General features: G+C 41.0%; 1 protein-coding gene across 2 annotated transcripts in view; it reads left to right on the plus strand.

Moving 5' to 3' along the window:
* The window catches only part of Plcb1 (phospholipase C beta 1), a 714,140-nt gene that overhangs the window by 457,779 nt on the left and 235,030 nt on the right, over window positions 1-21,331 (plus strand). For both annotated transcript variants that reach the window (XM_052724082.1, XM_052724081.1), the window contains exon 4: window positions 2,221-2,358. In XM_052724082.1, coding sequence (XP_052580042.1) covers window positions 2,221-2,358 — 138 coding nt within the window. The remainder of the gene's footprint in view (window positions 1-2,220; window positions 2,359-21,331) is intronic.

Consider the following 21,331-nt stretch of genomic DNA (forward strand, 5'->3'; position numbering starts at 1 on the left):
TTCATAACAGAATTCTAGGAAGTTCTTTGATCATTATTCTCTATTTAGACACTTCCTTTGGAGACAGTTTACATGCCTCTAGGTCCTTTATTTCAGTGATAAGTCACAAGAACCTCCAACCCCCACACCTATTCCCTGCAATCCTGGGAAGTAGAAATCCTTAACTCAGAACTATTTAGTGAGTAAGCAAATGTGTTTTGACTGCCTATGAGAATTATGCAAGTTTTAGTTGGTTTCTGAGAACTGTTCTTCTCTTCAAGTATACAAGTATTGATCAACACACTCAACTCTCAAACTTGCCTCTATGGTGTTTGAAAACTATGATGTAATTAATCATTTCCCAGAACAACTGGTGTCTTTGTTTATTTTGCTTAAGCATTCTCTTCTAATTTTCTGATGATTCTATAGTGCTGAAATCCCCCACTTTGCAATCTTCATTTGGGAATGATTTGACTCTATCCCTCTCCTTTTCTGTGGGTTATGGAATTGATACTTTGAGGGAAGCAGCTCATCTTTCCAGGAGGCTTCACTTGGCTTGATAAGCTCTCATCTTGTCAGGGAATCAAATCTTCAGCTCTACTGGGCAAGCTTGGAAATGAGGTTTATTTCTCTATAGCTTACCCGAAAGTGTGCCTCTTTGTACAGCCACACAGGAGAAAGTTTTATTAAGTGAAGTGAGAATTAATGATACCAAGTAAGTAACTTAGCTGGAAAGCTTTTGTTTGTTTTTCTTCTTTTTTTTTTAATTCATTCTTTCTTTGTAAGGTTTTAGAAAACCCCCAGAAGGAGGCCAGAATAACCAGCCTCAGTAATCAGGCCCTGTTGGCCTGGTGTTTTGCTAAATAAATAGAAATGCAAGCGTGGTCCTTGCTCAGAAGCTGGCAGCAAATTTGCTAAGTGATTGATTTGATGCTAATTTTCTGCATGGACTGAAAAGTCCTACAGGGCCTGTCCTATGGGAGGAAAATAAAGACAGCCAAGTTGACTAAGCCCTATTTTCGGTTTTATTTTGAGTTCTGTGAGTTTGGAAACTTCCTTTTCCCAGAAAAAAAAAAGGGGGGAGGGAAAAAACAAAAAGCCATATCTCCAAGGGATACTTACTCATAGTGTTTCCAAAGAATAAGGCTTGCTCAGAAAAAGATGGCAGGCATCCCCTATGTCCAAATCCCAGAACACACTGAGTGAGGGACTTAAACTATCATTGGCAAAGTTGATGCTGACACCCTGTTTCTTTACATCTGTACTCAGTGCAGAGGAAGGGCCATGGCAGGAGACTTGGCCATGTTTCTGCCACAGGTGTCTTCCTGTCTTTGTAACAGATTCCAGAGACAATCAGTTTATATGGACAAAAGGCTTGTGTCAGCTCATGTTTGAGGGTTCCAGTCTATGACTGGGAAGACCTATTACTACTGGGCATCTAGTAGGTGAAATGAGGGGACAGCATCTCACAGAAGCAGACATATAGCAAACCCATTCATCCCATGAGCTGGAAGGACTAAAGAAGAGGAAGAAGAAAGGTACAGGACTCAATACGGCCTTCACAGGAATACCCTCAATGATCAAAGGCTCCAGCAAAGCACCTCACCTTCACCCCCTAACTTTGCACCACTTTTCCATAGCACCAACTCATATGCTTCTAGAGGCTATTTAATTGTTTAGACTGTAGCAGGCATGAACAGTTTTATTCTGTAAAAATTTCCTTTTTGTTTGCTGGGTAGTAGTGGTGCTCGCCTTTAATCCCAGCACTTGGGAGGCAAAGCCAGTTGGATCTCTATGAGTTCGAGGCCAGCCTGGTCTACAGAGCAAGATCCAGGACAGGCACCAAAACTACACAGAGAAACCCTGTCTTGAAAAAAAAAAAAATTCCTTTTTGTTTTAACATGGCCACAAATGGAGAAAGATGAAATTTTCCATTTCAATGTGTAACTCATGAGATGATGGGAGGAAGTAAAAGGAGAATTCTAACACATACACATATGTTGCAGGATGACTATATGACAGAAAGAGCACATCACTGAAAACCATGGGTCTTGCCCTGGGAAGTCTTCCCCTACCGCTCTTTGGCAAGTGCTCCACCTCTCTAGTCTCTGTAGAATGGAATACTTCCATTCATTCAAGTTCCTCTTGGAAAAGGCGGTTCTAATTCGAGTTCATTTAAAGGTATGCGATCACGTTAGAATCTTTCCTTATATTCTACTCTTTTTCAAATTTCTTATTCAGGACCCCAAGTTACGTGAACTTCTGGATGTTGGGAACATCGGGCACTTGGAGCAGCGCATGATAACAGTGGTGTATGGGCCCGACCTGGTAAACATCTCTCACTTGAATCTTGTGGCTTTCCAAGAGGAAGTGGCCAAGGTATGGTAAGTGGGGACACCAAAAGCTGTTGTCCCCATCTGATTTCTAGCAATATTGTTTAATACATGTGGAAGGTTTTCAGTTTGTTTAATATTTAGTTTGGGTTAAACATCCATCTAAAAATAATTCAGCTGCCAAGTATCCATGTATTTAAAACATGTTTCAATAATAAGCATCTATGTTCAGTGACAGAGATTGTTTTCATTAGGAATAGGGCATTAGATAAAATTCCTTTGCAAAACAAAATGTAGATAAAACCACATTTCATTTCACCTGGGGACTGAACATCCTTCCTTTCATCTTCACTTTGATCCTGTGACTATTTCTAACTTCATTGCCGTTTTTTAACTCTCTGCCTGAGGATGCTCAACTTCAACACATTTGTAAACTGGTTTCTCCTGAACACCACACAGATCACCAGCAGTTGTGTAGTAGTTATTTAATTAATATGGGAAATAAGAAATACATTTTACATAAAGAATTTAAATAGTAAATATTTATTCAGCTATAGACAAGAATGGTGACTTTAAAACAGGTGTTTCCTTAGTAACTAATGACTGTTCTACTTTTAAAAAATGGGCCTTCCAGATGTACACAGAAGAGTGAGACTACATAGTAGACAAGAAGCTCTACATTCTAAGACTCCCTGGACTTGAGTATGATACTTCTCTAGAGCAGTGGTTCTCAACCTTCCTAATATGAACCCTTTAATACAATTCCTCATGTTGTGGCGACCCCCAACCATAAAATGATTTCATTTCTACTTCATAACTGTAATTTTAATACTGCTATGAATTGTAAGTATCTGATATTCAGGATATCTATATGCAACCCCCAAAGGGATCATGACCCACAGGTTGAGAACTGCTATTCTAAAATAGTCCTATTTGGAAAGGACTGAAATGAAGTTTTAAAGAAGGGTCCCCACCCCATCCATGTTTATATTTTGTATTACAGAACACTAGTGACTTTCAATTTCCTTCAAGGGTTAAGAACATGAATCTAAGAGCACTGAGGGGTCTATATATCATTGGTGTACCCACACAGATCACAGCTAGACAGTCGCTCCTGGTCAGGTTGTGTTGTCAGAGCCTTGTGGTCTATAATTGTCCGATCTTTAGTGCTCTGAAAATTACATGAGTTACAGCCGAACGTGTTGGCCTGTTCTGTCATCTTTTAATCATTTTTGGCAGGGGTTTGTTTCTGATCATTTCTGGAACATCAACTTCAGTCCTTGCAACAGAGTGAATAAAATACCAACCTGATGTAATCCTCTGGGGTGTTGAAAACTATGTTTTCCGGGTGTGTTAAAACCTAATCTGTTTTCTCTTTGTAACGACAGAGTATAATTTACACTTGGAGAGAATACAAGGCAGGGAACTCTGCCCCTGTGCCATCATACTTGCCCTGCTTTCCTCCCGATTTTAGAGTCCCGTTGTTAACTCACTGATTTGCACAGCCCCATTTCCCAGTGTTGAATGAGTTGGTGGACCATGGACAACTGCAGATAAACAAATGCTAAGCGTTTACTAACCCTCATAAAAATGTGTCTCCCCCAATACATCTACATTCCCCTTTCTATAATGACCAGCCTTGATATTCATTATATTTCTGTTTAAAACACTAATAAATGTTACATTCAGACAAGTCTTCACTGAGACTGAATATAGACCTACTTATGTTGTGTACTAATCTGTATATCTTCTGTTGCTCTAAGCCTTTGTGCAGTTATATTTTTAAAATGTTCAGTTTCCTCCTCTCTATGATTCCCACATACCAATTTCCCATAGATTTAAATTTCTAATCCCATTATGGTCCTCAAGAGTATGGTATCTGCAAAAGTTGTTTTGTTTTGCTTTTCAGCAAATACTTGAAGCTCTTGGCATAATTAATGACGTTATATAGTATATTTTACATTCTCTGGATATAAATTTCTATAGAATTACCTCCCCACTCCCTGCCAGTGAAACTGCAACAGTCAGAGGGTTAAAATCTGCAGATACCATTTTCCTTCTAAAGCACATTTGCCATATTTCTCGCTGTTAATGTTTTCTGAGTCTATCACATCTTGTATCTAATCTCAGGTGTCTTGCATAGCACTAGCCCTGAAGGAAAGGGTGTGCCATTGAATGAGAAAAAGAAATAAAAAGGAAAGGACATGACTGCTCCTAGGTAAGGTGGAGGAGAAAGTTTATTACAGATAAAAGGGAGAGCATAGCCCAGAGGCAGAGACATCTGGGAGAGTCCAGAGTGGACCTGACCCTGAGCCATGTGAGGAGAGTGAGGAAGGGAGATGAGAGGTGACCCAAGATCAGCAGCCAAGAGAGCAAAAGATAAAAAGGGGCGGATAATCAAAATGTCTGGATTATACAAGGAAAGGCAGCCCAAGCCCTGGGCTTGAGAGTTGGGATAGGGAGTGGGGTATGCTGGCAATACCCTGTAACAGGTAAGGACTGAGGGATGCTGGGAGAACCTAGTTGCCAGGTCTGCTTTGATATGTTAAATAAGTCACATCAGCCATCTGTCCCAGGGTTTGAGACCTAACAGTCATGATATAGGATGCACAGTAGAACCTGGGCTCCTCTGAAAGTTGAATGCTGTCAGACTTTGTTCACAAGTAGACGTCAGCTTGTGCTATCCTTCAACATGAATCTGCAGGATGGGAATCTTTCCTGTGCCAGACACACTTCCAGTGTTAGGGCTTCAGCTATGAACAAAGCCATTGCCTCTGCAATTCTAGAAAAACTTACCAGCTACCTCCCAATGAAGTTGTGAACATGGCATGCTTTGTGCCAGATAAAGTTGAGTGCAGAAGGATAAAGCAGGAGGCCTGAGAGAGTAAGGGGAGGAGAAGGAGCTTGTCTCTTAATGAGCCAGCCAGGGAAGGCCAATCTCTGAGGGAAGCTGCTGACTTGAAACACTAGCCTAGATACAATTCCAGACTTGCTGAAGTTAGTTGTTTTCTTATTTGTTTGTTTTTGCTTGTTTGTTTTTGAGACAGGGTTATGCTATATGGGCCAGTCTGATCTCAAACCTTGAATTTTCTCTGTAGCCCAGACTGCCCTCAAATTCATAGTTATCCTGCACAGTGACAGAAGTGCTGGAACTAAGTTTGCATGCCACTATGCCTGGCTGAAACCAAATTTTTAATTTAGTCCTTAAGAAAGTTGAATCCTTTGAGAGACAGACATGCAAAGGAAACTGTCTTCCAACTTCCCTCTGTGCTTGGACTAAGAACACAGTGTCTCTTACAGTTAAACAACAATCACGTCTTCCTCACACAGCCTGACTCATCAGCCTTCCTGCACCCTAACAATCAGCTCCCCTCTGGGAGTTCAACGCGTCTGAGAAATAGGAATGTAAGTCATACTGTTCTCTACACATCCCTGCTCTCCAGAAAGCCAATGCTCACATTGTGTTTGCTATCACTTGGCACCCCAGCACTTCATCTCACCTCCCTGAGATGCCTGACTACTCCGAGGAGCTCCAGGAGAGATGGTGAATGTCCTGTTTCTTTCCTCTCTTACTTTGACTCCTAGTGGACCTGCATTCACAATCTGCTGCAAGGTTGGGGGTATCCACTAAGAAAATGAAAACAAAGGATGAAAAGAACAAATAAACTCTAAAATAAATGTGTCTGTTTTATCATCTGAGTAAAAGCCTGGGCTCTGAAGATATCTCTAGGGAACACACTGTAGTTTTTAGCCATCTCGCCATGACTGCATCTTCCTTGAAACCCCCCACAATGCCAGTCACCAGCCTCATTCAGAAGCAAATGTCCATAGGCCATCACTGCTGCCTTCTTTGCTCCAATCTCTTCTACTCTAATGCCGACCTTGGACTTGAAGGTCACTCAGACACAACTGTCACACCTCCTTGCTCTATTTTCTGCATCACCTCTAGACACACGCTTGCCCTCTGACATTTCTCGTAGTCTGGAGGAACCTTTAGTTCTCCAAGTTTTGGTCCAGTCTCCCTTGGGATTCTCTACCGTTAAGAGGTGCTGTAATACTCAGCATCCCTGTTCATCCATCAGTTTACTGCTGTAACAACCTCAGCCACAAGGACAGTCATTCATTCGCAGAGACTGCATAGGTTATATACAGGTTGTGGACTTAAATCGGTGCAGGACCTTATTAGGTGTGTTAATAACTACACAGCACAGAAGTAAGGCAGAGAAGACTGGGGGATGGGAGCCTCCTGACAGTCTCCTTAGGCCGTTCTCATCAGAATGCAGCCGCTCTTCAGCTTCTACCAATTGTGAACCAGTAGGCACAAAACTTGACTGTGGCCAGAATCATTACAGAGGCTTATTAAAAGACTGGGTACACAGTGCCACCCAGCAGGTCTGGGATAGACTCTGAGTATTTGCATGTCTAACAAGTTCCCAGGAGATTTGCATCCTGCAGATCTGGGCATTGCACTCTAGTGCTGTCTGACCTCTGAGTTTAGCTCCAAAAGCAGCCAGAGAATTCAGATAGGATGTTAAATATAGACAGACACCAGTTATTTTCACATATCATGTTAGACAAACAAATACAACTATGAACTGGATGTGATTTGGGGACTTCTGTTGGCAGCTTTTCAGTCTAGATTCATATTGAGGAAGAAAAACATTGTGCTGAATAGAATCTCAGGTCTTGACCTCTGAGCACAATGGGGAGAGCCTATCATCTTACTTAGCAGAGCCAAATCGACATTCTTCAGCACATGTGTGCATTCTCTAACTTGAAAACATCTCCCAGAGTCTTTGGGATACCTAAGAAATATGGCCTCTTTAGATGACTCTTTTCAAGAAATGGAGTTATCTAGCCTCCTTAATAACCACTGTGGAAATTTTATAAGAGTTTCTTAATAATTACTTATTTGTACCTCCAATAAGATAATATTCTTAATCAGGTATCTCCATAAACTGGGGGGAGAGAGAGAATAACATGAGAGAAAATCTTTTGGATGTCTCTAGTCTCTGTTTCTGAGTATGTAAGGAAAATTAAAGCTGGGGTGGAGGGGGCACAGAATATGATGTAGGCAGGGCAAATCCAAAAGTCAAGAAGAACACAAACACTGCTCAGTGTTCTGCAAGGTCACCTTTCAAAATTCTACCCATTAATTAAACAAATGCAAAATGAGCAGTAGAACTATTGCTGAGGAGACAAATGCAGGCTGCTGTGTTGCTGGAGAAAACAAGACCATTGTAAGTGAAATATTTCTCCAGTACGGAGGCCACTTTCGCTTACTGTAGTAAAGAAATAAGCAGGGGAAAGGATCTGTATTAGTAAGTCCTGAAATTAGGCATACAAGAAGGAACACATAAAAAGGAAGAAATCACTTAAGGAGTCTACAGATCTGAATTCTCAGCCACACTCTCCAGACAAATAGATGTGAGCCTTTGAAGCCCCTTGACAGTATGTGTGTTTTTCATCGGTAACAGGAAGGTGTTGGAATCACTCACCCATTGACTTACGATTGTATTAAGCTCTGCACCATGTCCCAAGTTCTGTTCTTGTTATTGAGGATATAGCAGAAAACAAAACAAAGACCCTTTGCCATATGGAACGTGAATTCCAGTGAGGAAGAGACAATCAACAAAATAAAAGAATAAGGAAGTGAAAAGTGAGGTCAACACAAACAAAGTAGAGATTGGGAGTGTGGGCAAGTAGACATTATGTAGATTGGTCCCACCAGACATCTCTATTACCTAGGAAACAGTGGTTTCCTTTTTAGGTTCTCAACCTTCTTAATATAAAAAAAAAAAGTTTAAAACTGACTCAGAAGGAGGCTTGAGAAGGATTTTATAGAGTTCGAGAGAAATTTAACATTGTAGACGAGCTGAAATCCTGAAGGAGAGAGATGGTCATTTCATTTGCAATGGAATCAGAAAACATACCATGGAGAGCTTGGTAGGGTTGTGGCTTCAGAGAAAGAGTGAAAAAGCCCAGAGTGCCAGGGAAGCATGCTTGGTTTTGGGTTTTGTTTTGTTTGTTTGTTTGTTTTGTTTGCCAGTATCCAAACAAGAAGACAGGAAGGAGGATAAGGATGGGACTAGAAAGACGGCTCAGTGGATACGAGCACTGGCAGCAGAGGACCTGTGTTCATTTCCCAGCACCCACATGGTGGTTCACAGCCACCTGTAATTCTAGTTCCAAGACACCCAACACCCTGTTCTAGACTCCTCAGGTGCCTGGCACATCAGTGGTACACAGGCATACATACAAACACCATACACATAAAATAAAATATTTTTAAGAAAGAAAAGAAAAAGTTCTATATTTTCATGGTTAGGTCTCAGAAAAGTACAAAGACTGTAGTGGAAGCACTGCATGGGTCTGCACCAGCAGAGGGCCTTGTGGGAAAGAAGGGGATGTTACATCATGGGGTAATAATCCTCTCTTCTTAGGCCAGGTGATTGACAGGCCCAGATGTATTAACCGTTAAGAGGAGGAGAGCTTAGCATATAATGTTCTGGGGAGCTTAAAATGTCAGATCTCCACTTAAGCTGAGAGATAGAGCTTGGGTTCTGTTTTGACTAGGGAGAAGTTGCTTTTTCTTAATGGGCCTCAAGGAAGTCTCAATACCTCAGCCTTCTCATGGAGTAATTTCAATCCTGAGGAAGGGCTTCTCTTTCTAGTGTTACCAGGGAAATGTGGGTTGTGGTCCAAAGTCAACCTGAAGGAGTGGTTTATACTCAATGGCCTCCGAGGCTGTTAATCCCTGTAATATCTATGAGTAGGTGCTACCTCTGCAAAGATTTGAAGCATCTGAAGGAATAGGCTAGAAATATATTTAGAGAGAATATTCCAGATAGAGAAATATAAAGTATAAAATCCTCCAGCAAGGTAGTATCTGGTATGTCTTGAAACAACACAGGGTACCTGCAGCAGGAACTGAGACAGCAAGGCTGAAAGAACACAGTAGCAGGAAGGACTCTGACTTTTCCTGTGAGTGAATTGGAAGCCATCAAGGAGTTCTGAACTGAGTTCGGATATGATCTGACTTAGTGTTTGTTCAGTAACGGGCTAGGGGGCAGGGAGAAGACAACAATGGGGAAAAGCAGATCATTTAACAAACTCTGGGATATTTTAAGTGAATTGCCAGTTATTTGAGTGAAGGAGAAATTTAAGAGGAAATGGGAGGGGGTCTAAATCTTCATAATTTAAAGCAAAAGCCAGCAGCGGATACTTATAAACCATGTTCTATATAAGAGAAAGAAATCAAAGATGTTGTTAGAATTTTGTCTTGAGTGTCAGGAAAGAAAGAAGCACCCCTCGCTATGTCAGAGGTTCGGTTTTGGTCCTGTTCAGTTTGAGATTATGAAAAATCCATGTGAAGATGCTGAGTGGGAGTTTGGTATGTGGGCCTGCGGTTGAGCAACAAATGTCACATATAAACTTCTCAAAGGCATTAGTTAATTAATAACATTTAAAATTATCATGGAACTTAATGAAGCTGGGTGAAGGATCAACTGGAAAGTGACCCTAGATGGAGAAGATAGCTGACCTCAGAGTCATGAACACTCCAACATTATGTAAGAGTCAGAACTAAAAGAAGCTGAGAAGGAACAGCCAGCAAGACAACAACCATAAATGTGTGTCATTGGAAGTCAGGTAAAAAAAAAAATTTTAGGGGTGAAATCAACTGTGCCTTTGTTGCTCACAGTTCCAAGTAAGATGAAGGCCAGAAATTGACTACTGGATCTAATGACACAAAGGTCACTCTAGCTTTGTTAAGACAACCTCAGTGGAGTCTCGAGTTCAAATCCCAGATCGGAATTACATTGGGGATTCAGAAGGAGACAGGTTAAGAAATCAAAATCAGTTTGTTTGTTTGTTTGTTTTTTGAGATGTCGTGATGTAATGAACAGCAGGGACATGGGAAAGCTCCTGGGAAGGGAAGGGAAGTGAACTCAGGGTACTTTTAAGGTATAAGAAATGACACCATCTTATATAGTGGTGAGGCCAGTCTTGTACAAGAAACCCAAGAGCCCATGTAGGTGAGCAGGACTGTTGGGATGTGTCTGTGGCTAGACAAGAGAAATAAGATTTAATATAGGACTTGAGAAAGTTAAGCCTGGGGCCAAACTGAGCTAACAACACTCTCCTTTTGTCAGTGAGGTTTTATTGGAACAGAGCAACTCCCATTTGCTTCCATATTGTCTAGGGCTGCTTGTACTTGACAAAAGGTGAGTTGCTATGATATAAACCATAGAAGTAGTCAAAACTCAAAAATACTACTGTTTGAGCTGTAACTCCAAACTGTCCACCCCTAGGCTGGTAAGATGGCTCCATGGGTAAAGGTGCTTGCCATTGATCCTGATAACCTGTGTTTGATCCCCAGAAGCTATGTGGTGGAAGAAGAGAACTAACTCCCACAAATTTCCTCTGACTTCCACATATGTGCTGTGGCATGTACATGTATACACACATACACACATGTAGTAGATGTATGGACACATACATATACACACATACACACATATACACACATACATATACACACATATACACACACGTATGCACACATACAACACATACAAATATAACACATACATACACACACACATATATACATAAAACATATACATATACACACATAAAACATATACATACACACATAAACAACACATACATACACATATATGTTGCACAAATCCTAAATTGTCTTATAATAAAAACCTGGAGCCAGATATTGGGGTAAATGCTGAAAGATCAGAGGAAACCAGCCACAACCACTTCTCACCTCACTAACTCCTTGAGTCCTCTGATTGAATGCCTCTGAGTCCTCAGCCAAAAGGCTCTCTAGTTCCTGTCTCCTCACACCTTACCTGCCTTTCTCTGCCCAGCCATTTCACTTCCTATCTCAACCTTCTTAGTGCTGAGATTAATGGTGTGTGTGCTTTCAAATACTGGTAGCAAAGGCACGAGATCTCAAGTGCTGGGATTAAAGGTGTGTGCCACCACTGCCTCGTTCTGTTTCTTTGAGACTGGATTAATCTCCTGTAGCCCAGCATGGCTTTGAAATTATAGAGATCCAGACACATCTCTGCCTCTGCCTCCCAAGTGCTAGTATTAAAGGTGTGTGACACCACTGCCTGAACCTCTGTGGCTAATTCTGTGACTGGCTCTGTCCTCTGATCTTCAGGCAAGCTTTATTTCTTAGATTATAAACAATATATTAACACATATGTACATGCATATACACACACAGTGTGTGGGAGAGACTGTTCTTATTCTATTGCTCGGAGAGGCTGAGCTTAGGCGGGACCAATGGGCACTTTGCTCAGGTGAATAAGCAGAGTACATCAATGGTCCTAGTAGCAGGACAGAGTGTAGAAGAAATTGTTTCTGATTACCTCAATTTTCTTATCACTGAAGCCGAATTTTAGCCAGCAATCACTCAGTGAGAACAATGAGAATTTGATTTCTCAAGCATTTTTCTTCACTAGTTAGTGAGTTACTTTAAAGACCTAACTCGTAAGGTTACTGTGGACTGTGAAAGGCAGGTCATTTACATCCACCCCCAAAATTCCTGTCATTTCAAGTAAGCTAACTGACTCATCAGATCAAATTTTCAGTTGGCCAGTGTGTCTGAAGAGAAAATAGTTCTCTTCTGCTTGCCCACTTCCATTCTTTATCCTATATCCTGTTTTTCTCTTGGGGTGTGGCAGAGAAACTGACTTCTAGGTGTGTCTACTACTATGTCCTGATCACATGCAACGTGAGCAGCATCCTGTACGCTGCCAGCTGTGAAGTGCTGTGAGCCAGAGGCAGCCCATCTCCTGAGTGCCATATGCTGGTATATCCACCTTCAGGTCTCAGGGACCTGGATTACAACTGCTTAGAGAACACTCATTTCCCGGAGAAGCTCAACCAGTAACGAAATCTGTCCTGGAATGCAGCCCAAGGAATCCCACTATGTAAAGGAGGCAAAGGCATCGCCTCACTGTTTTGCATTCAGAAAGCCAAATGTTTTCCAGCATGTTTACCTTTGGGTCTAGTGAGCTTCTTCTCTAATCATCCATGGTGAAACCTGTAGGGTCAGTGTTCTAGGAAGCGTGGTGCTTGTGGTCTAAGGAGAAATGGGTCTTATATGTGATCCCTGAGTGGCAGCGAAATAGGAGACTAATCTCCTCGCCCTCCCTCTTCCTGTTCCATGAAATCAGTGAAGTTATCTGTCACCTGAGAGGCAGCACTTGAGGTCCAGGCTATGATATAAGATACTAAATTAATGGCCATACTGGTATGCTTTAGCCTTAATGTTGCTCTTTTCTGTTGGGAAGCAGTGCATTCAACAGCTTTGGAGCCCAATAGGTTGAGACTGAGTTGTCCAATAATTGCCATGAGGGGGAAATTATATGTGGCTTAACTACACAGGCATTGGCAGATACCATGTTTTTAATCTCTCTTTAGCACTAAATTCTTTTAGGCATTTAGAAAAGGGCAAAACAAAACACATGCATTTCCATGTAGCCATACTAATGGTCACTAAGCATCTGGAAAATGCTCATATCCTAACAATACCGTGGTAGACTTTAAAGCCAACCAGTAAAATTCAGCATCATCAGGATCCCAGGCATCTGCTCTTCTAACAGCCCTTGTTTGGGCTTCTTACATTGATCTGTTTTGCTTGTTTTCAAAGTATCTGTAAATGGAATGTAGCCATTTTTGTCTGCCTTCTATCAGTCCAGATTTACCAGTTTAGTATTCTCTGTTTTATGAGTAGACTTCATTAATTCTCTTTGTTACACAGTATTCTGTACTGTTTGCTGTACTTGACAGACATCCTGACAGTTCCTAATTTAAGGCTATTGCAGTAGTGAAGCCACACAGCTGCCTTTCCCGGGGGCATATGCTGCAAAGCATAATTGCTGGTCGTAGATTTTTCTGTTCTGACTTAGTAGATATGGTCAATTTCTAGCTACATTTTTAAATGATATTGCGCACACACACACACACACACACACACACACACACACACACACACACACACGCACAGAGAGAGAGAGAGAGAGAGAGAGAGAGAGAGAGAGAGAGAGAGAATGCACTCTCCAAAACACTTTGTGTGCACTGAACATTAGTCTTAAGGATCTCCACTTTCTAAAAAGGAACCTCTGCTACTCTGTATTGGAATTTAATTCACTTATTTGAAGATTACGATGTCAGATTTCCTGGAAACTTACTTAACTTCATCCACATCAGTTGCTTGCCCACCACCCCAGGAGCATCCGAGCTCCTTGCCCCTTATAATTAGTTCCCATATCTCTCCCTCATCTTCTTTCTCCGGGCTGTTTTATCAAAGCTCTTGATAGGTCTTGATGATTGTCAGCTACTGCTTTTCTAGAAATTTCTCTTTACTTTCCAACTCTACCTGTCTTTCTGCATAAGGTGTAGACCTCACCTGAGACTCACCGTCTCCTTTTCCAGCCAAAAATCTCAGGGAATCTTTCACTATTCTCTCTGTTTTGCCAAAAACATCATCATGTCTTCTGCTGCATTCATTACTCTGGAATTGCCTGCTGGTGTGTTTAATGCAGTGTTTAATGCAGTGCAATGTGTGAACCAGTGAGAGCAAACAGCACAGCTGGGTCACTCTTGGACACAGGAATCTAGATGAGTATGTGATAGATAGATGGCCAGCGAGTGTCTTTAGGGGTGGGAGAAAGAATGAAAGAAAGAAGGAAGGGTTGGTGAGAGAGAGGAAGGGGTAAAGGAAAGGAAGCATTTGAACTGTTGAGAACAACTGGTAGATCACGGAAAATGTCAAGTCCCTGAAGGCTTTGAGCACCATGGACTCTAATCGTCTCATCCTTGAGGGTAGAAGAAATTGAGGTTCCTTTAATGGATGGTTGTTTCTAGCTTCCTCGCATAGAATGTTCCCATGATTTTCTGTCCATAATTTACAAAAATTCTGAGTAGGAGGACATGTTTGGTATCAATTACAATGACTTCCATTCTTCTAATTGTCCCCAAACCCAACCTGTTTCCATCGAGAACCCCTGTTCCTTCTGCCTGTATACCAATAGTCACTGTGCGCTTTTTAAAATATGGAAATCAGCTTCTGCTTCCTAGCAGTTGACACCTTACAGCTAAAGAAATGAGAGAAGTTGATCCATGGAGGGGACTTTTGTTCTTGTTGATGATGTTCCAAAAAAAAAAAACTAGCCAGGCCTGGATAATCCTAGCACTTGGGAAGCTGAGATAGAGGGTAACTCTAAAATCAGAACCTGAACTACAATAACAAACACATCAATACAAGAAGAGGGAAGAAGAGAAGGAAAATTACAACCAATCGAGGGAAGTTGGAAATTAAGTTGGAATAGCTGAAGAGACCTACGAAGCCAGTTCTGGGCTATTTTTTACTGTGCAACTTGATGCAAAAAAGTTTTGCAAATTTTCATTGGCATTCTTCAAAATTAATAGTATTATATGTTTTAAACCAATCCCCATAGATAAAAGTCATATTTTTTTATTATGGAAACATGTACATTGAGTTAAAGATTTATAAACACTAATATATATTCTCTTCAAAATATACAGTTTATTTTCATTTCAGGACCAATTTGTGATAAGTAGTCAATAACTAAAACTTTGAATTTTCTTTAAATGCAAAATAATAAAGGGGGGAAAGGTGCCATAAATGATATTCCATAATGTGTTTAGGGATATAAGGGGCACTATGTGTGATTTTGTTATTGGTGGTACACATGCCAAAAATGACTGCTGAGAAACGTGACCTAAAGACACTTTATTTATTGTATTTTATGAGCTCTTCATTCTTTGTTACTTCTGACATTCTCGTTTAAACAACCCATGCTGTCATCATCTTCAGCTCTCCCCTGCCAATCATAACACCGGCTAAGCTCCATCCACTGCACTCTTGTCTGATAGCTATGGGAGTCCACCTCTGGAAAATACAATTTTCCCCACAGTCTGCACCTGAGTTTTGCAGGAGTGTTAGTCAGATAAATCCTGAATTTTACATTGTGAAAATGTCACCCACCTGGAACACTCTTATAAAAGTTTAAAAGTCAGAGGAGAGAGACTCATAATAAAAAGAGAAGAAAGGGCAACTTGGACTTCATCTCTTTCTTACTCACAGATAAGCCACAGCAGCTGTCATGCTGGGACTGTGGAAGAAAGCATCTCTTGCCTTCTGTCCTTCAAGTCACTTTTCTGCATGTGTTAAATGTGAGCTGCATGGAGCCAATCAGGATCCCACATAGAGGCACCTGAGCTAAAGTGAAGGGAACATATAAACCTGCTAACAGAAATAATTGTGCTTTCTGACGGTCAGGTGTACAAGTCCTGCTAGCCCCAGCAATACAAGACAGAAAGCCAGCTCAGCGGTGGCATCTTTCCTCACCTATCCACCCCTGGGTGCAGAGCCAGGGGACCTTCTCCCCACTCCTTGGCACCCCTGACTTCGGAGGCCTGGCAGCTGAGTGTGCCTTGAATGTGTTTTCTTGGACACAGGGCTTGAAGCAGACATGTGGACACAGAAAGAAAAACAGAAGTAAAAGAAGGAGAAAAGGAAAATAATTTAAAATGATAATAATAATAGTAATAGTAATAATTAATAATAATAGAAAGGAAGAGAGGGAGGGAGCAGAAGGAGAGAAAGGAGAAGAAGGAACAGGAGGAAGGAAAGAAGAGAAAAGAAAGAATCACTGTTGGGTTTTGGAAGGAAGAAGAGCTCACGGTCAGCCTGATTTGTCTCATGTTCCCCTCCTTATGTAAAGTCCTGGAGAAAAACAGTTCTTTGGCACTCTTTGAGAGAGACTGGTGGCTCTCCCTGGATATCAGTCACTGTCTTGAGGAGGCTAGCTAAGTGCTCCCAAGTAATTTATACATCACTAAAGAGAACAAGAAGTTTTTGAAAACAACTTAGTAGTTTTCCTTAATGGCTATATAGTAATATCCACTTATTTAACAAATATTTAATTATCCATTGTTTGTCACGCACTGTTTTGAGAGCTAAGGTTAGAGAAATAGACAAATATTAAAATTGGGAGTAGACCGACAGCAAAACACGTCAGGACAAGTGACATGTAGAGAAGGGTAGGGAGTGCTGGAGAGTGGGAGGGAGAACACTTTGCTTTTAAACACATTGTTGAGAAAGGGCCAGGATGAGAGGATGCCAGTAGATGAAAGCCTGAAGAAGATAAGGGAGACAAGATCCTGAGAAGGCCCAGCATAATGGCAGGACTCGGTAGGCCAGTTTAGCTGAAAGCAGACACTCTGTAGTAGCAGAGAAATGACAATGTATAGGATGAGAGGTGATGCTAGTTCAGAGGCATGTGGATACTGTGAGCATCATCTTTATTGTTATGAGTGACCAAAGGATGGGTTGGATGTGCCATACTTTAACGGTGTCACTCTGTTTGCAGGTGTGCAAAAGTGAAAGGTAAAGGAAATACTCAAGTGCTTGGGCTGAAGTCTGAACAAAGACTGGTTTCTTGATAATCTTCCAAGGCCAAATATTTGCTGATGTTTTTACTGTATAATAGGATACAAAAGAGGATGCTAAGGATGATTGCAGGGTTGTTGTTTTTAAATAGCTTTATTGAGACACACAGCTAATTAGGAAGGAAAAATAGCCTTAGAACATTGAATTATGAGCACTGAGTCCTCTTACTCTGCTTAAGATATTATGAAATTGATAGTAAAGAAATGTAAGTGCCAGTTTCTAAGAGAATGCAATGGGCCATTAGGAAACGCTGAGACCTGTTGAGAAACAGCTCGGGGTGTTTGAGCTTGGGTACTGCTGGTCAGCAGAGCAAGGAGTGAGAATGGGAAAGTGGGATGAGAAGAGCAAAAAAGAATGGATGTGTACTTCAGAGCAGCATGCATGAGGGCCTTGGCTCAATCTGGAACATGGGTGTGTATGTACACCAGAGGGGGATGTCAATGAGACGAATAACTGAAGGAAAGCAGACAAATTGCTATCCCCTTCATTCCCTTCTCCTGGTTGTGCAGAATAATTTATAGCCAGTTACTTCCAATGGCACAAATCTTAGAGTTTATCTTTTAAGAAATTGAGCAAAGTCTTTGGAAAGAACCGTGGTGTGTAGCATAGGAATTAGGGGGCCAAGATACACCAAAGCAAATGGTAACATGGAAAGGTAGCAGTTTCTGTCTGTATATTATGTGTTGTTACGTTTTTCCTCTGTGTATCAGGATACATGAAGGTAAAATGGTCTCTCAAATTGATAGACCCAGGCTAACAGGAACGAGATGTTTCCCCATCCCTAGCCATGATGTGTTTTCAGGAGCACCCACATCAGGAAGTCACATTTTTCTCAGAAACCCCAGCAACTTCTGCTTTCCTATGACTGTCCATGTGTAACAGAGCACATTAGAGCTAAGCAAGTTGTTGAGTTAATTTTGGATTGGATGTAGAGCTGATATAGGCGACAGTGGCCTTCAGTTAGGCCAAAGTGTAGAAGGGCAGCACTTAATGGTAACCCCACAGCTCAGATATGGCAAATAGTAGCACTAAAGATCACTGCAGAAAACTTTCAAATCATCTAGAAGAGAGTTCAACAATCTGAAAATAAATGAAGTACTCAAAGCCAGAGGCAGAGGAGTAGCTCTTATGGCAGAGGAGGGACCATCAGGATCCAGATTCCTACCAAGGGCCAAGCCCCTCCTCATTTCCAGGAAAAGAAACCAGTTTGCTAGTGGGTTTAAAATAAAGTCGGGAGGTATAATTAAGGTATTTAAAACAAATCGATTTCCAAATGAGAAAATTACGTTTTAGCAGAATTCCGTCATTATGTTATAAGTTAACGAGGAACAACCTGTGCATACTTACAACTCAATTTTCAAGGAATGCAGTTTTAATTTCATCAAACGTTTCAGTTTAGCAAATAAGCAGTGCCACTTAACTTCCAAGAAACAGTGATTGCTCCCCATTTCCTTCTTGGAGTTCCTCCCACTGTAGAATTAGCTGTGTTTTTAAAAAAAATCTTTGTTTTAACGTCTTCAAATAGAATATCTTTAAAAATAAGCAGGATTAGAAAACTACTATAAGAACAGAACCTGGTTATACACTTTTATCATCCATAGTACACAGTATTGAGTCAGCCACAGGCAAAATAATTGACATCAAGACTATCAGGATTAGACTAGTAGCAAATGTTTTCATAAAAGTGACAGTAGGCTACGGGAGGGGTACTATCCCAAGAATATGGCAAGTTGACATGGAGCCATAGGTGTGAATCTTTGGGGGTTCTACACACCAGGAATGAGTCAGGAAACTAGCTGGAAAGAAATACCACTACCACCACCACCACCTCCACCACCACCACCACCACCCAGCTAATTAAAAAAGTACCCTCGTAGCTCACAGTGATGGCACAGACCTCTCCTTGTCTAACTTCAACAGACACACTTACCTGTCTTTTTGCTTCTACCTGTTCTCTGAGGGATTTCTTGGTCCATTTTTTGGCATTGTAGCAACATAATAGAGAGTTGGTACTTGGAAAAAAAAGAGATTTATTTAGCTAAACATGTTCTGAAGTTTGCAGTTCAAGAGTGAGGACTCCATATCCGGCCAAGACCCTAGACTGTGACATAAAAGGCAAGCAGGTTCATGTGGAAAAGACAGAACATGAGAGGTGCCACACTTTTTAATACCTCACTCTGTGTCACTAATTCAGTCCCATGAGAATGAGGACTCCTTCACACTTCCAGGATTTAACATAATCCTTGAGAACCATTAATCATCTGATCTACTTACTTCTTGATGACGCCATCACCTAATGCCACAATGACAAATAAAATTCAGCATGCATTTCAGAGGGGACAAAATATATTCAAACCAACACAAAAGGGTTTTATTTTCTCACACTATCCTCTTCAATATAATCTGAGTCTGATGTGACTGCACTGAACTTTCCCTGTATGTCAGACAAACAAATAACTCTTCTAAGAAGTCTAGCATTGTACTAGACCTAACACCTGTCAAAAACAGACTAAAGTGTGGAGCTGTGCACATGCAATGCACTTCCAGGCATGGGACTGCCTCCCTAGACCTTTAGAGTACCATTTAGCACAGTGCTGCTTCACTTGACTGCAGAAAGGTGATTGGCCATTAGTTCTTTACGATATAGCCCAAAGCAAGGCATGGAGCAGGCCAGTGCTTTCAGGACAGATCTCCAAACCCCAACACAAAACGTCTCACACTTTGTTTACTGGAGAACTCCCACAGCCATGTTATACCCAGCACCTCTAACTTTCTTAAAACCCATTCCAATATAGTTTACATTACACTAGGAAACAAACAAAACCAACTCACCAACCCTGTAGCCAAATGTGATGTTCAAAACTTAAAACTATAGGAGAGGCATAGGGATTAACTTCCAAAGACAAAACCTTGAAGGCATAGAAGTATTTTTCATTTACAAGTGCGTCAGACAGTCTAACTCAGTGACTAAGAATTTAATCACCCAATTTGTAAAATCAGTCAGAGAATGATGAGATCCATGTATGTTAAGGGATGGCACACATTCTTGTCCCCGGGCTCTTGAGCAAAATGCAGTGTTTTCTAACACACCCCTCCTTCTATGTACTGCTTCACCTAGCTCAGGATTTGGCCTCTTATGTATTACAAGGTTCTGACATGAACTGATTGACCCCAAAGGTAGACCGACTATACCAGTCCCAGATTTGTTCTATACTAGAGGTAAAAAATCAGCCAGATTCTCTGTGGTGACAGGAGCCACCATCTATGACAACTTGGTGCAGTTGGGGCCACAGGAAAGAGCTCACTGGTAGGGAAAGAAAAAAATGACTGTTTGCAAATTCATTGCAAAAGCAGTAAAGAATGTGCCTTGGCTTTCACACTCGATTCTTGATGGTCTTGGTTTATTATGCATTTCTTCTTCTTCAATTTGTCCAGTTTTTCCTTCCATTACAATAAATAACTCGATGTCCTTGATCAATTCTTCTATTTCCCAAGTTAGCTTGAGTTATGCATTTTCCAATTGTAGCCTAAAGCCATTTGAAAATAATAATGCATCTTTCCTTGATATTATATCAGCTGAGCAATATAATATTTGTGTCTCAACACTGAAATTACTTGACACTAGTACACTTTTTTGTTTGGGGTTTGTTGTAGCAAGGATGGTAGTCTTGCAGTTTTGTGATTGACAGTCACTTCTCTTTGCATACGAGATGAAAATAGGAACATTGTGATGATAGGATCTAAGACCTGCTCTGTTACCAAATAACAAGAAAACAGTTCCAGAATGGTATCTAACATTCTGAGTGTTCTGTCTCAGAGCACACATGCAGTGACCTCTCTTAGAGTCTTTTCTGATTTGAACACAGGCTGTGCAATACATAGAAGTTCTCATGTCATGGAAAGATTCTTCACAGAATCCTTAAGAAAAATGCCCTACATCATGGATTCTGTTTCACACTAGCAGGGTAGTGACACATGCTCAGGCAGGCGAGGCCATTCTGAAGGAGCCATAAAGTGTTATGCCTCATTCACATACCAGGCTGCTGCCACAGATGAGGTGACTTAGTTGGAAATCACTGTTAAAAATGACAGCAGTTAGCAACTATCAGTAAGTAGAATATGAAGTATTTAAAACATGTGACAAGTGTTAAAATATCTAGCTTTAAATTATGGCAAATCCTAAGACCCCTTTGAAACTCATTATGTAAAATGAGAGGTAAATAGATAGGGCATAGAGGATGCTTACGGCAGGAGAGCTACTCCGATAAATAAGTGCTGATGTGCGCCATTATAGGTTTTCTCAAGTTCATAGAGCATATAACATCAAGAAACAAACTTTAATACACAAGGTGGACTCTGGGTGATAATAATTAGTTAATGGAAGTTCATTGATTGCAACAAATTTATCACTCTGATGGGGAATATTTAATAATGAAATAAGCTATTCATATGGTGCTGCAGAGGATACATGGAAACCCTTTGTACCTGCCACTCAGTTTTGCATTGAACG

The sequence above is a fragment of the Peromyscus californicus genome, unplaced genomic scaffold (genome assembly GCF_007827085.1).
Source record: "Peromyscus californicus insignis strain IS unplaced genomic scaffold, ASM782708v3 Scaffold_7__1_contigs__length_154581171, whole genome shotgun sequence".
Taxonomy (NCBI): Eukaryota; Metazoa; Chordata; class Mammalia; order Rodentia; family Cricetidae; genus Peromyscus; species Peromyscus californicus.